At 44.1% G+C, this 14,935-nt stretch overlaps 1 protein-coding gene across 6 annotated transcripts in view; it reads right to left on the bottom strand.

The window, feature by feature from the left end:
* The window catches only part of WDR59 (WD repeat domain 59), an 88,605-nt gene that overhangs the window by 49,354 nt on the left and 24,316 nt on the right, over positions 1–14,935 (bottom strand). For 5 of the 6 annotated variants that reach the window (XR_009049707.1, XM_057712172.1, XM_057712177.1 and 2 more), the window contains 5 exons: positions 13,673–13,758; positions 12,499–12,579; positions 10,276–10,313; positions 6,901–6,989; positions 2,457–2,573 (listed from right to left, as the gene is read on the bottom strand). Coding sequence is in view for 5 of the 6 variants with exons in the window: in XM_057712172.1 (XP_057568155.1) it covers positions 2,457–2,573; positions 6,901–6,989; positions 10,276–10,313; positions 12,499–12,579; positions 13,673–13,758 (411 nt within the window). In the remaining variant the exon portion in view is untranslated. The remainder of the gene's footprint in view (positions 1–2,456; positions 2,574–6,900; positions 6,990–10,275; positions 10,314–12,498; positions 12,580–13,672; positions 13,759–14,935) is intronic. The other variant, XM_057712174.1, reaches the window with a different exon arrangement.

Below are 14,935 nucleotides of genomic sequence, written 5' to 3'. Positions count from 1 at the left end.
TCAATTAATAAAAGAAGAAAAACCAGAGACAATTAGGTATGGTTGGCATTCTCCGTATTTTTAATCAGCTCAACACTTCGTGAATGCTTTCCTGTTACCAGGTCCACCAAATGAGAAAAACTAGTAAATAAAAGAGAAGTTCAACCTCCTTGGGTTGATGATATACAAGTAAAATACTATTACTCTGAATGCATTTTGGCAATAGTTTACTTTTCAGGCTGGACAAAAGTATATTCACCTTCATTTACAAAGACCGGCATGGTAACTATTAATAAAATTAATCCTTTAAAAAAAGATTTTGTTTCTAGATTTAAATATGCTGATCAATTGGTGACAATTATATCAGATAATTTATGGGATAAATAGAGGACCCTGGAAACAGTCCTCACCGTTCATAAAAAGCTTTTATTCTCAAGGCCATCACTGACGGGGTCTTATGAAATGATTACATGTTACACGTGAATGCAGGACTTCAGTCTGTTTCAGTGTGATAAAGTTGGTTATTATAATAAGTCAACCAGAGCCATGCCACCTCCTATCCATAGGTGACTTCTGCTTTCCTCTTACCATTGCGAAAGGCCTCTGCTCCAAGCTAGGGATCAAAAAGAAAGTTTTCTGAAGAAATGTCAGAAAAGCCTCAGTCAAGAACCAGGTTCCTGACTGCTGACATCACAGGGAACAGCCTTGTGGGTACAGGTTTCTCAGTATGGCTGACCCTGTACCATGAACATATCAGAATGGGCAAAGCGACTGGGTCTGGATTTCCAGGACTCGGTCTAGAAGATGGCAATTTTGTAAACTAGACTGCTTACCTCAAGATCAGGAAAAAAAAAAAAAACTGATTATCCAAAATGATAGGAACTAATTTCATCATGGCTCATACTCTCTCCTTAACGTCCACAGAAGAAAAATCCTTTTCTTTCTTCTCGATCTAGCGCTAACCCTCAATTCAACAGTTTTACAGTTTACAATCTACAAAGTGAAGTGAAACTCATTCAGCAGTATCTTGTTCCAGCAGACCCCTTAGAATTCGCAAAAGAAAAATAGGATAAAAATTATTGTTATAAATTATAAGTTAATAAATTGTCAAGTAAACTAAAGAAAATGTTTATGTAGGAAAAAATGGCATGCACTGAGCCTTATCAACAAATTTCTAAAAACAACCGTCGACTATTATAAGCGCCTCTAAATTGCTTCACTTTTTACAATTACGTTATTTGTATATGTTCAATAAAAACTATCTTCCTACCAGGATATAATGGAATAAATCAAATACCATGCCAAAAATCTCATTTAATTCATAAGCTAAGCCCACTAGTAAGGAATAAGGACTGTGTGTCACAGGTGGAAACTGGTCTGTCCTCTGCTTTATTACCTGTGGAATCCCAGCCTCAAGGGTAGTAAAGGTGTCAGCGAATATTGACAAACTTGGGGACCTCAACGAAAGAGGCGGTGAATCAGATGGTTCCTGAACTTGGGAAACAGGCTGATGGGGTATGGGGACAAAAACTTAAATCCAAAACAAACAAACAAACAGAAAAACCACTGCTGGCACATAAAAGTAAATTACAACCCCAGGGGATTTACAAACCTCCAGACAGAAGTTAACTTTTAAGCCTGAGTGTATGATTCTAGCTTTGCTAACCATACCAAAAAAGATGTACATGCCTGTGTAAATAAAGCATTAAATTGCTGAAGCTGAATCATAAAATTGCTAAGGAAACTTCTGTGGTCAAATCTCTGTCCTTCCAGGCAGAGACCTGACCACAAGGAGGAATTGTGGAGCAAGGCTAACTCTGTGCCTTGCATCCTCCTGAACAAGGGTGCATATCACATCTCACAGTCAGAGAGGATAAACAAACAAGAAACACTAAGAGAAACCAAAAATAATAGGGACACTAGCACACATAAATCCTTGAGCATTTCCTGTAAGTTAGAGAATCTCTAATAAGACAACTCCATCCCTGACTTGTACAATGCTGATGATGAAAGATGTCCTAACTTTTGCAGATGTGATAATCCCGTGAGAAAATTGCTGTTTTTCCACCCCAGACTAATGGTAAACTCAGTAAGTTTAACGACTGTGTGGGCTCTTCTCCTTTACTTGTGTATCTGCTGAGTTTTTATTTTGATGAGCCAGTCCTGAAGTGGAGCTTGCTGACAACTTCTTGGCAAGTAAACTTCTTTTCCTTTCTAAATGTTTTTGTCTCTGACTTCCTTTCACAAAGAGAATGAAGAAAAGCCTCCGAAAAAATTCCAGGAGCCATATCAGATACTTGCTACTACATCACTCCCGCTGGGCCACATCACCAGGCGTACCTGCCCAGCTCCCCAAGAAGCACATGCACACACCCCTGAAACACACGTCATGCTACTGCAATTTGCAAAGCAAGTGCTCACACACCCCTGATGCCTCCCAAACACGCTCCTTCAACTGCCCTGGGGGTGCCGCTCACCTTGACAGAGTTGTCTTGACTGGAGGTAGCGAGAATGTGCTCGCTGTCCGGGTGCCAGTCCAGGCCGTGGATTTTGGAGAGGTGGGCTGCGAGATACTCCACTGCTGTGCTGGGTTTCTGTGACGGAATCAGCAATGAGAGTTGTCACTTTAGAAAGAACTCAGAGGGGCTTCCTACGTGGCGCGGTAGTTAAGAATCCGCCTGCCAATGCAGGGGACACAGGCTCGATCCCTGCTCCAGAAGATCCCATGTGCTGCGGAGCAACTAAGCCTGGGCGCCACAACTATTGAGCCTGCGCTTTACAGCCCGTGTGCCACAACTACTGAAGCCCACGCGTCTAGAGCCCGTGCTCCACAAAAGAAGCTACGGCAATGAGGAGCCTGTGCACCACAATGAAGAGTAGCCCCCGCTCGCCACAACTAGAGAAAGCCTGTGTGCAGCAATGAAGACCCAACAGAGCCAACAAAGAAATAAATAAATAAAATTTTTTAAAAAAGAAAGAAAAAAAGAACTCAGAGTGTCCACCATATAACAGTCTGCTGGGTGCCGAGTGGTAATACAAAAATACTTCCAGAGGAATTCCCTGGTTGTCCAGTGGTTAGGGCTTTGCGCTTCCACTGGAGGGGGCACAAGTTTGATCTCTGGTTGGGAAAACAAGATCCTGCATCCTATGCAGAGCAGCCAAAAAAACAAAAACAAACAAACAAAAATAATCCCAGAGACCATTTTTATTCTTAAGAAACTCCACTTTGTTTTGATTAAAACAAACGACAGGGGACTTCCTAGGTGGCGCAGTGGTAAAGAATCCGCCTGCCAATGCAGGGGACACAGGTTCGAGTCCTGCCCTGGGAAGATTCCACATGCCACGGAGCAACTAAGCCCATGTGCCACAACTATTGAGCCTGCGCTCTAAAGCCCATGAGCCACAACTACTGAGCCCATGTGCCGCAATTATTGAAGTCCACGCACCTAGAGCCCGTGCTCCACAACAAGAGAAGCCACAGCAATGAGGAGCCTGCGCACCACAACAAAGAGTAGCCCCCACTCGAAGCAACTAGAGAAAGCCCATGTGCAGCAATGAAGACCCAACGCAGCCAACAAATAAATAAAAATAAATAAATAAATAAAATTTTAAAAAAATTAAAAAAAAAAAAAAAAAACCAAACCACAGGAGACTTCGCCAGCTCTCCTTCACGCATGCTCTGAATACAGGCCGTGAGCCTAATCTCTTTCCACTCTAGCCCCAGGCACGGCTTTAATGAAGGACAAAGGTGGTGGGTGCTTTTCCCCTTTGGTACCCAGTCTGCATTCCTGCTCCCCTTCCTCACAATCACCCACAAAGAGGGGCTGTGACATCCAAACAGACCCCACCCCAATCCTGGGGGTAAAACCACTCATCTTTTTTTTCTAATGGAAGTATAGTTGATGTACAAGTTACAGGTGTACAGTATAGTGATTCACAAATTTTAAAGGTTATACTCCATTTATAGTTATAAAACATTGGCTATATTCACCATGTTGTACAATGTATCCTTGTAGCTTATTTTATATGCTTATTTTATACACAATAGTTTGTATCTCTTACTCCCCTACCTGTATAGTGCCTCTCTCCCCTTCCCGTCTCCCCACTGATAACCACTAGTTTGGTTCTCTATATCTGAAAACCACCAAACTTAAAGGGATCCAGCTCTAAGACCCCAAAAGAGAATGAACATACATCACAAAAGAAAATAATACATGATTAATAAGCATATGTGAAACAAATTCAGAAGGAAATCTCAGAAATATACATTAAAACATTAAAAGATTTTTATAAGCAATCAAATTAGACGATACTTGTAAATAATATTCAATGCAGTGAGGCTGCATTTATCACTGCTGGGGTACATATAAAATAGTATAACCTTTATAGGGAAAAAATTTGACAATTTTTTTTTTCTTTTTTTTTTTATTATTTTTTTGGGGGTACACCAAGTTCAATCATCTGTTTTTATACACATATCCCCGTATTCCCTCCCTTCCAAAAATTTGACAATTTTTATCAGGAGACTTAAAAACTTTCTTAAAGGAATATTCTAAATTCACAAAAAGCTTTAGGTACAAAAGATGTTCATCTTGGTGTTATTTGGAACACCTAGAAAACCAGAAACAACATGAATAATAAGTGGGACATAATTAAATGTTAGAATCAATTACTGGACAGCTATCTGATACAATATGATGTAGCCATTAAAGTTATACTTAGAGCTTATAACACAGGGGAAATGCATTTGTTGTAATGTTAAATGAAAATATGCGAAATTATGTGTATCATATGATAAATCACATTTTTAAAAAAGCATAAGAAAACACCAAAATGTTAGCAATTGTCTCTTGGTAACACGGCTATGAATGATTTTTATTTTCTCTTTTATATTTTCTACAAAGAGCATGTATTACTTTCTGTAATCAGCACTGGTCTATGAGGTTAAGAGTGCAATCTCCAGAACCAGCCTCCCTGAGTTTAAATCCTGGCAACAAATTGTGCCTATTGAATATATTACCTACTTTAAAGGCTAGTTGTAAAGAGAAATGAATCAACACACTCGAAATTCTTAGAACAATGCCTGTACATAACGAATACTTAGAAATATCAGTATTACCATTCATGAGTTTGAACGAAAACCCAACATTACCACTGATAATGCACTTTCTTAAGCCTGTGATGCTTGCTGCCAATAGTCCTGCTTTGATACTAGAAAGTGCCAGAGAAGTGAAATTACAACCAACAAGTTTTACAACCCATATGAACAGAAGTCCTAAGTATTAATAGCTAAAAAAAACAAAGTGAAAGCTCTTTAAACAAAACAGATAAAAGGCTCGCTGAGGGACGTCAAGGTTATGAGTAGACCAATCAGAAGACTAAAATGGACAGTTGGGCATATATTTCTACAAGAAAAGGAACACAGCTACTGTTTTGGAAAACAGGTCCTGACCAAGCTCATGGCTAAATACCAAATTGTTTATTTTGCCTACGGCTCTGAAAACAGTCTAAAGCAAATATGCGTGTACTACAAATTAACCAAACATTTTAGTTAAATCATTTACTATATTTAAATGCTACACCAGTGATGAATATGGATAAAACCAACTGCCGATTGAAGAAACAAGGAGGGACGAAGAATGGCTGTTACCCCACTGGACTAAAGGGACAGAGATAAAGCTAACACACAGAAGATGCGCCATCCAGCCTCTCCCTATAAAATCACCTGGTCACCTAAGGGCCACCTAAGGCGAGGGCTTCGGCCGGCACACCACTTCCCCAGCAGGTCCTAGCACCCAATCCAGCAGCCTCCCCATTTCAGCGCCACTTCCCTCTCCTCTCCAACTGTACGACTTGATTCCCTGCTAGAAGGGGAAGGGAGTAGAGCAGCCAGAAGCAAGGCTGAGACTTTACAGTCAGCAACCCAGTTGGGCCAGTTTCTGAGCAAGTTTCAGGAAAACTTACAGTAGGTCCTCCCCACAAAGGCAGGATCTCTAGCCTCAGCTTTCACAGAGCAGGAAGCAGCACTTACACCCCAGACCTTACAGAAGTCAGCTGCTCTCTGCACTCTTACCCACCTGTCTGGCAGTTAGACATGGGGGAGGCCCTTTCCCTGCATCGCTGTTCTCACTGATGTCAATATATCAAACTTCCGACAGACATGCCGTGACAGCAGCAGCCCAGAACTCTGCACCTCTTTCATGCTTCTCAGGTCCATGGGCTGCTGCAGGGAGAACATATGATCTGCAGGCTCTTCTGAGGCTGATGGTGCAGCTAGACTTCTACAGGGAGATTTGGGCAGACTGAGTATCCCGCCTCAGTGATTTAACTCTGGATGGTGTATGTCCTAGAACAATGAGTTTTCACTTTGCAATCTGGGGCAGGGATAAGAAGCCTGCTGACCATTCTAGAATAGTGTCCGGTCCCCCAGGCTGTACCCCCTCAGTGGTACACTCACTATTACCATCTTTATTCTGAAGATAAGGAAACTGAGGCTTGGAAAAGTTTGTGGCTCACCTGATATAATCAGGAGGCAGCAAAATGGGATGCTAGCTTAGCTCAGGCCAAGTTCATTTTCTTTCTTTCTTTTTTTCCTTTTTTTTTGGCCATACCACGCAGCTTGCGGGATCTTAGTTTCCTAACCAGGGATTGAACCTGTGCCCCCTGCAATGGAAGCAAGGAGTCCTAACCACTGGACAGCCAGGGAATTCCCCAAGTTCATTTTCTTAACCCCTGATCATAATGCCTCACTCCCCTATCTTCCATCAACACCAATTTGATTGGGAAGCAAATGTCATCTGGTACTAGGATCTTAACATGGCAATTAACCATGCTACGCAGGGTACCTTGGACTCTCAAGGCAAGTCCTGCTATTCACAACATCCTTTTCACACCCTCTCGGAGGGGAAAAAGATTACTTACCCGCTTGTCCCATATCCGTACATCCCCGTCATGACTGGTAGCAAGGCAATTAGCGTTTTTTTTATTCCATTTGACCTGTGAGGCACCCGCTGCAAAGGAAAATCAGGGAAAGAAAGCTATTGCCCTCAAACGCCTTCAGAACCAGAGTGGAGCTTATCCAGCGGAGCTCGATAATGAGTTCCGGATGAATAAGAACAGAACTCTTCAAGCTTCTAGGACTGCATCAGCTCCACCGTTAAGGAGAAAATGAAGCCAAAAAATAAATGAATTAACACATAGGAACAGGATCAGAGTCACTAATTGAGGAAATAATCTCACTAAGGAGAAAAAAGAAAAAAAATTCAGGTTACCTCTGAGCAGAATCAGCAGGGAAATGTAGTTTCTTATAGAGCAGCGGTTTAGCCCGGCTCTGTTGGCGGGTAACTGACTCATCACGCAACCGGGCCCTTCATCCTCTCCAGCACCACGCTTGCGCTCCCAATTAGAAGAGCCTCAGCTCAAAGCCTGCTCCTTCCCACTCTGGTTTTTTTGGCTTTGTTTTTAGAGGGAGGGACAGTCTTAGAAAAACACAGCCTCCAGCTGAAGCTCAGCTGAAGAACGAGCACCAGCGTTGCCCAATTCTGCCCTCAGAAAGTTACGTGCACCCCACCCCCACTCTCATCTCCCCATCAGCCGTTACACATGGCCCTGCGTGGACACAGGGAAAGGGAACGCTCCTGGCACCGGGTGGACTCAGTCCTCTGCCAAAACACGCAGGTAACAACAATGACAAAAGAGCTACTTAAGAGAGGAGGCAAACTGGAAGATGCCAGAAGGGGTTGAGACAGGTGGAAAACTGGGACATAGCAGCACTTCTGGCTGACTTAAAAGAATCACGTTAATTATATTAAAGCAGAACATGACGACTTTCATTCCCACCTCTTCTTGTTCTTGCTCACACGACACATGACATTTCTGCTCTGACACCCTCTCCCTTTGGGTGGGTGTTTATTACTTGGGGACACCACAGTAGATCCAGGTCTTTGGAGAGCAAACTGACCGAGGAATCTGGAGAGTTTGAAAGATAAAGCAAGGACTTAGAACCTAACAGGAAATAGAGTAAGGCCTAGACTTTATCTTTGCTTGGTTTTGGTGAGGGTATTTGTTTGCTTATTTGTTTGTCTGTGGTGTTTTTTTTCCTTGAGACACAAGGCACCTTAAGTCAACTAAGAATGAATGGTGGAAACCCCTGAAGTTGGAGGAAGGTAGTGTATTACTTAGGAGACCCAGTTTCTTTGCAAGAAAGGATACCAGCTAGAGGAGAAAGTAAGAAAAGACTGCTCCATCTCCGTGTTACCAAAGAGTTCAAAGACACAAGGAAAAAAAATTTTTTTTTCTGTTTCTTTGATGTTGTGTCTATATGAGATGATGGATGTTCACTAAATTTCTTGTGGTAATGATTTCGTGATGTATGGAAGTCAAATCATGATGCTGTACGCCTTAAACTTACACAGTGGTGTGTGTCAATTATATCTCAATAAAACTGGGAGAAAAGAAAGAGTTCCAAGAAAATATACCTTTCCCAGTAGGTGGTCCATCAGAACATGAAGCCTCCCGAAGGATTATGGGAACCCCCTAATTCAACATGCTTTACTAGATTTCTGACACCAGGGTCACAGAGGTCCCAGACCGTAAGAGTTCTCAGAAACAGAGAACGCTCTGGAGCACACACGGACATGCTCTTACTGACTCCCTGCTCCAAGGTACAATGTTCTCACAGAGAGATGGGACCACAGACTCAGGGGAGCAGCAGCATCCGGGCTGCACCTCTCAGGGAATGTGAGATCGAGTGGCTTATAAAGGTCCACAAGCTTCTCCTTTGCCTCTTTTCTCCCAGGGCAGCTCTGCCACAACTGAGAAACCTCACTGAGGTGCAAAAAGAAAAGGAGTCTCATACCTCTGTTTTTTTTCAGAAGGACTTAGAAAAGAAAGCAATTAGAACAATCTTTCTTTTTAGAGGTCCTCTACAACCCACCTAACTTAGAAACCTGTAAGTAGATATAAAAAAGTCAGGGATGGGTGACTGAAGCTTTCACAGGCTATTAGTACTTTCTTTCAGCTAAATGTCCTCTGCAACCACGTCTGTAGGCCATTATATGCCTCATATCATAAGTGTCTACAAGTGTGTGTGCACGGGGGGGGGAGGGGGCGGGCACCGGATCAATTGAACTGCTATGCACTCAGAACAGAGGGACAGGTGCTTGAGTCCTAGATCTATGGAACAAACACTCCCAGAGCATCTCCTCTGGACAGGCACTTAGGCTGACCCTCGTCTGCAGCCCTGAACAAGGCAGACGTGGTCCCTAACCTCACAGAACCAATCAAACAACTGCTTAATAGAGTCGTGATGCTTAATGACTTCAAGGGATGAGGTGTGGGGGTGCAGGGGAAAAAAAGAAGAATCATGTCATCATTTTGGAGCAAACACCAAATGTGAATTCAAATGACCCAAGAAGATACAAAAAAGCAGGATTTAAGGGACAGGTAATATGATCTCTTTTGACCAAGGATGCCAAAATAGAATACTTCATCATGGTGGGCAAGGTACACCAGTTCCATGGCCAAGTTCAACTCTCAGGACATACAACCTGGTTTCTTCAGTAAAGAAACGCCAGGAAAGAAAAAACAAACAAACCAAAAAGGGGGAGGGAGGAGAAACCTAACAACTGAAAGAGATGAGAAATATATCAACTACTTATAAATACGGACTTTATTTGGATTCTGATTCAAATAATTTGTAAAAAGAGAACCAAAAAAACCCAAACGACAACCACTGAGACTACTGGGGAAATTTGAACACCGCTTAAATATTTGACGACATTACTACTCAATTATTTTTAGGTATGCTAATGGTATTGTGGTTATGTTTTTTTTAATTTTTTAAGGGTTCTTCTCTTGTAAAAAATACTTACTGAAATATTTGTTGATGAAACAATAGGACACCTGGGATTTGCTTCAAAATAATTCCAAAGGGATCGGGGCTGCGGGGAGGGGAGCTAGTGGGTGAAAGATGAAAGAAGACTGGCTATATGTTGACAACTGTCCACGCTGGATGACGAACACAAGGGAATTCATCCTCTTCTAGTTTTATACAGTTTTGAAAGTTTCCACAATAAAAAGTTTAAAAACAAACCAATGTGGCTTCTGCCCTTGACTTCTGAAATAAGTTCCTGACCACATCCTACAGTCCTGACTCCAACTTCTGAGAGCAAGGCCCTTGTGAGGTGAGCCTTACAGGTTCACACAGCCTGGACAGAATCCAGGGCTGGGCGGGGGTGGGTGGGAGTGAAGCAGTGGAAGGAAGGGAATGAAGGCCACCGGGAGGAGTCCACTCACCTACAGCAGACAGTGCAACGGTGGGCTTCCGTGTGTCTCTGAAACAGAAGAGTCAGAAATCAAATGCCTATTCACCTGCCCCCACCCACCTGGTACCTTTCCCCTGCTGCTCCCATTTCTTCACTTTCCTTTCAGTGGGTTCTTGGACTTCAGTGGGAATGTGAGGGCCCTAAAAGAAGCGTAAAGAGAACCCGGTCTCCCTCCAGGGAGGTGAACTTTCTCAGCCTCTTCAACTGAGGCTGAGTCTGAATTTCAAATCATACAGTTGTATCCACAGAGAACAAATTATACAACTCGGCGTGGCCTGGGTGACTCTGATGTCGGGTTGGAGGGAGGCAAAAGAATCCCTTCCTGGTGTCATTTCAACTACGGAACAAGGGGATCGTCACGGAGGTGTAATTCTGCAAGAACCTGCCAACAGCCCTGCCAAGGTGGAGTGAAAACCTCCTCTGGGTGTTCCCAACAGCCGAGAGGTGGAAGCAACCCAAGCATCCGCGACTGATGAATGGATAAACACACTATGATCCATACATACAGAAGATTGTTACTAGGCCTTAAAAAGGAAAGCACTGCTGGTACATGCTGCAGCAGGGATGCACCTTGAGGACATCATGCTAAGTGACGTAAGTCAGTCACAAAAGGGCAAACACTGTATGATTCCACTTACATGTGGTACCCAGAATAGTCAAATTCACAGAGACAGAAAGTAGAGTGGTGGCCGCCAGGGGCTGAAAGGAGGTGGAAACGGGGAGGTGTTTAATGGGTACAGATTTTCAATTTTGCAGGATGAAAAAGTTCTGGAGTTTTGTTGCACGACCATGTGAATATACTTAACACTACTGAACTGCACACTTAAAAATGATTAAGATGGTAAATTTTGTCTTGTGGCTTTTACCACAATTAAAAAAAAACAAGAAAACTCCTGTATACAATGGGAAACTTAACAGTTCACCACAAACGGTCAAATGACAGACCTGGGCGGCCGCCTAGGGCTGGGAGGGCAGACAAGGCAAATCTGCTGCCCTGAGTTACTGCTCAGAAGACCTGAGAAGGCAAATCAGTTCAGTGCTTGTCAATCTTTAACATTATGGAAACAACTGTTTCGTGTAAATGAGGGATCCTTGCCCCAGAGCTCCCAGAGGGCTGTTTGCTTGTTAAGAGCCCCTCTCTTCTACTTTCCTTGGATTTTGTGCTCCTTCTCCCTCCTCTGGCGCTGCCCTTAAATCTGTCACCTCAGAGGCGCTAACCCACACGGGATGAGGGTGAAGTCAGCTGTGCGCATCCTTACTCCCTGAGAATCCCTTTCCCTGGTCCGTCTGGTCTATCAAACCTCAATATCCGGCTTGTCCTCTGCCTACCATTTACCTTCCAGTGTAAAGTATCACAAAGTCACTGCCTTTGGGGAGCAGAGTGGTCTGGTAGGGGAGAGGGTGTCCTGTCCTGGGGACTCTACAGGCCACACCCTCTAGTTAACGATTATGGGGACGGGACTCTGCTCTACAAAGAGAATGGGGAATAGATGTTCATTAAGAACGTAGGACGTGCCAGGCCCTGGGCTGGGTGCTCCTCCACTCTTTGCTCCATAGAGAGCTGCCTTACGAGGTGGCTCTCAGCCCCCTTTCCAAAGGGGAAGAGAAGCATCACCAAGAGCAAAGCAGCCGTCCTGGAGCACTTCCTGCTGCAGCACGTGTGTGTCTGTGCCCATCAAGATGCCCCCACTGTCACCTGCCACTTCAGGAAACTCCAGCCTGACTTCCAAATGCCAGAACCTGTGTTTCTTTGCCAACGGGATTTTCCTGGCTGCTGAAGCCTGTTTTGCAAACCTTTGTGACAGGCCTGAAGTGCCAGGGAGCTGAGGCCCCTGGGGACAGCCTTCAACCAACGACTAACAGTAGATGGCACCCCACTTACTCAGCCCTCGGTGGGGGGGGGATGACACCTCTGAGGAGGGAGTTGTATATCAGTACCTAGTGTCCCCAGTAAGACCAAGCTCCACCTGTTCACAGTGGTACCCAGGTGGATTATGTGCCCTCTCTGTGTGGCCTTCCTGATCCTGTCTCTCTTCCCCACCCTACACCAGCAGTTCTGTCCCCTCCTAAACAATGTATCTGCAATGTCTCCTTGTCTCAGGGTCTGCATCCAGGGGATAAGACACTCAATCTCTAAAACAAAGGTCCCAGATCATCCCACAGCTGAGCGGCTATGCCTCTTAATTGTTCTTACTTGATATCCCAAATGTAGATGTAGGTGTCCACAGAGCTGGTGACCAGAAGATCTGGCTCAAACACTGCCCAGTCTAAGTCACTGAAAACAAAAAAAAACAGGACAACAACAAAGAGAAAAAAATTCAGAGTCCAGTTCCAAAGCATTCGCAGATTCCATTTCTAGTGGCCTTAGAAAGTCACCATTAATGGGCCCTGAACACAGTGTAGGCTGGAAATCTCCAAAGCTCTTTAGGAAAGAAGACTTAACTGAGCTCTGAAGGAAACTTTCAGGTCCTTCCCTGGTTACCACCTGCTCCCCCAAAAGAAACGGAGCATGAAAGCTTAAAACATACACATACAAATGTGCACATACGTGTGTGTGCAAACCAAGACAAAACAAAGGGAAAAAATCACTTAATCGTTGACTTATCGTTTTTTAAATCAGACTCGACCATGGGTATCTTGAATAAACCCAACATCTTGAAAGCAGTGGCAAACTGCCTTGTTGCTACACAGCTTTCAAGGAGGGCCAGCAGGCCTCTGGTCCTCCCCACCCACGTCTTCACTCCTTGACCGGCACTTACTACACAAACAGTTAACACAGGCTAGGGGTCTGGCCTTTCCCATCACCTCCCACATCAGCCTCACCACTCCCACACTTCCTGCTGCTACTTCTCACAAGTTTTCCCCACCCAGAAACAGTGACCCAAGGAAAGGATGGACCAAGGAACATTCCAGAAGCCAGCTGGAAGGCCACAAGTGGGAAGCAACTGTGCATCTGGGTAACGGACTGTGATGCAGGAGTTCCACGCAGTGCCCCATGGCAGCTGCACAGACAGCAAAGGGCTGGGCCCCGAGGTATCTGCACCTTGGCACCGAGAGCTGGGGGATTCCGTGGTGTAACTTCATCTCCCTCCTGCAGCAAACCAGCTCTAACCCTTCACTCTGGACCAGGCTGGACCTACGTGTCTCCTGGGATCGAGGTTAACAGCCTCAGGGATGCTGGTTCCTAAATACTGGCTGTTCCTCACTGCAAAGGCTCATCACTTCAGGACTGCTAAGGACCCAGCAGCCACCCAGGGCCAACGCAACACAGAGGGTCAAGCCTGGAGGGGGATGGTGTTTTTGTTTCACTTCCCAAGGGACTGTGACAAAGTGCAACAGACCAGGGAGCTGTGGAAGGCTGTGCCTACCTGATGACACGAGTGTGGCCTTGTAAGGTCGTGCCAACTTCCCCACTGCCATCTTTCCACTTATAAAGGTCGACCCGTTGGTTGCTCTGAAAAGAAACAAGGGGAAACCCACCTTGAATGGTTACAGCTGAACTGAGACTATAGATACATTCGTTAGCACGGGAGCTCTGGGTTACAGAGCCGCCCCACCCAACCATCAGAGAAACCACCTCCCCGCTCTGAAGGTCACACAACCATCTCCCCAGCTGCTGTCACGCTCCATGTTCTCAGCTCACCCTTCCCACCATCTAATGCCTGGAGTCCACCTACCACACTTTGAAAAAACACACGCAAGAAAACTGAATCACCACCGAAAGGGTGCCCTAGGAGGCCAAATTATAGAAGGTTCCTTGAAATATGAACTTCTTTAACGGTAAAGTAGAAAGACACAGGGAAAATGGGCCAGAAGAAGTCACAATTACATTAAGCAAAAGGAAGAAAAAAAAAAGCTTCAATCAAACTACATTTCTCTTAAAGAAAAAATAAACCAGCAAATTCTTCCTAAATATCACGAGTTCATGAAACACAATGAAAGTGGATAAAGATTACTAATAGACTAATTACTATTAGTAGGCTACTTAATAATTTCTGAACTGACATATATATGTGTGTGTGTATATATATATATATACATCATGGATTTTCATGTCAGCTCAGAGATACACAGTTGTATGAAGCTCTGAGATTTTCATCCAGAAACAGCAGCTTCCAATTCTAAATAGGTAAGGTTCCTGTCCAAAGGTAAGGATTCAAAATAGCTTCCAATGGGAACAGAAGTGAAAAGAAAAGCCCCCTCATCTTATAATCATCCCCTGCCATTTCCAGGGTCTGCCAGTGCCAGTTTATGGACTAGGAACCTTAAGAAACCTGCCCTCTACTCTTTCCCAACACACTGCACACTGGGTGTCACCACCCACATCAGAGATGAGGCTCCGAACGTTGGGTGGGTGCTCAAGATAAAACAGTGAGTGTTAAAACTGGGACTTGACCTCGGATTTGCCTAATTCTAAAGCTCTTTCTCCTGAAAATACTTGCCTTCCAACTAAGAGCAAAGAAGGGGAAAAAAATCAGTAAACTGAACTTCATCAAATTTAAAACTCGTGTGTCTCAAAGGACATTATCAAGAATGTAAAAAGACAATCTACAGAATTGGAGAAAATATTTGCAAATCATATCACTGGTAAGGGTCTAGTATCAGGAACATAAAAAGAAGTCTTACAAGTC

Source organism: Hippopotamus amphibius, chromosome 16 (genome assembly GCF_030028045.1).
Source record: "Hippopotamus amphibius kiboko isolate mHipAmp2 chromosome 16, mHipAmp2.hap2, whole genome shotgun sequence".
Classification (NCBI taxonomy): Eukaryota; Metazoa; Chordata; class Mammalia; order Artiodactyla; family Hippopotamidae; genus Hippopotamus; species Hippopotamus amphibius.
Note: the sequence above shows the minus strand (reverse complement) of the source record. Positions and strands in the feature narration are given on the sequence as shown.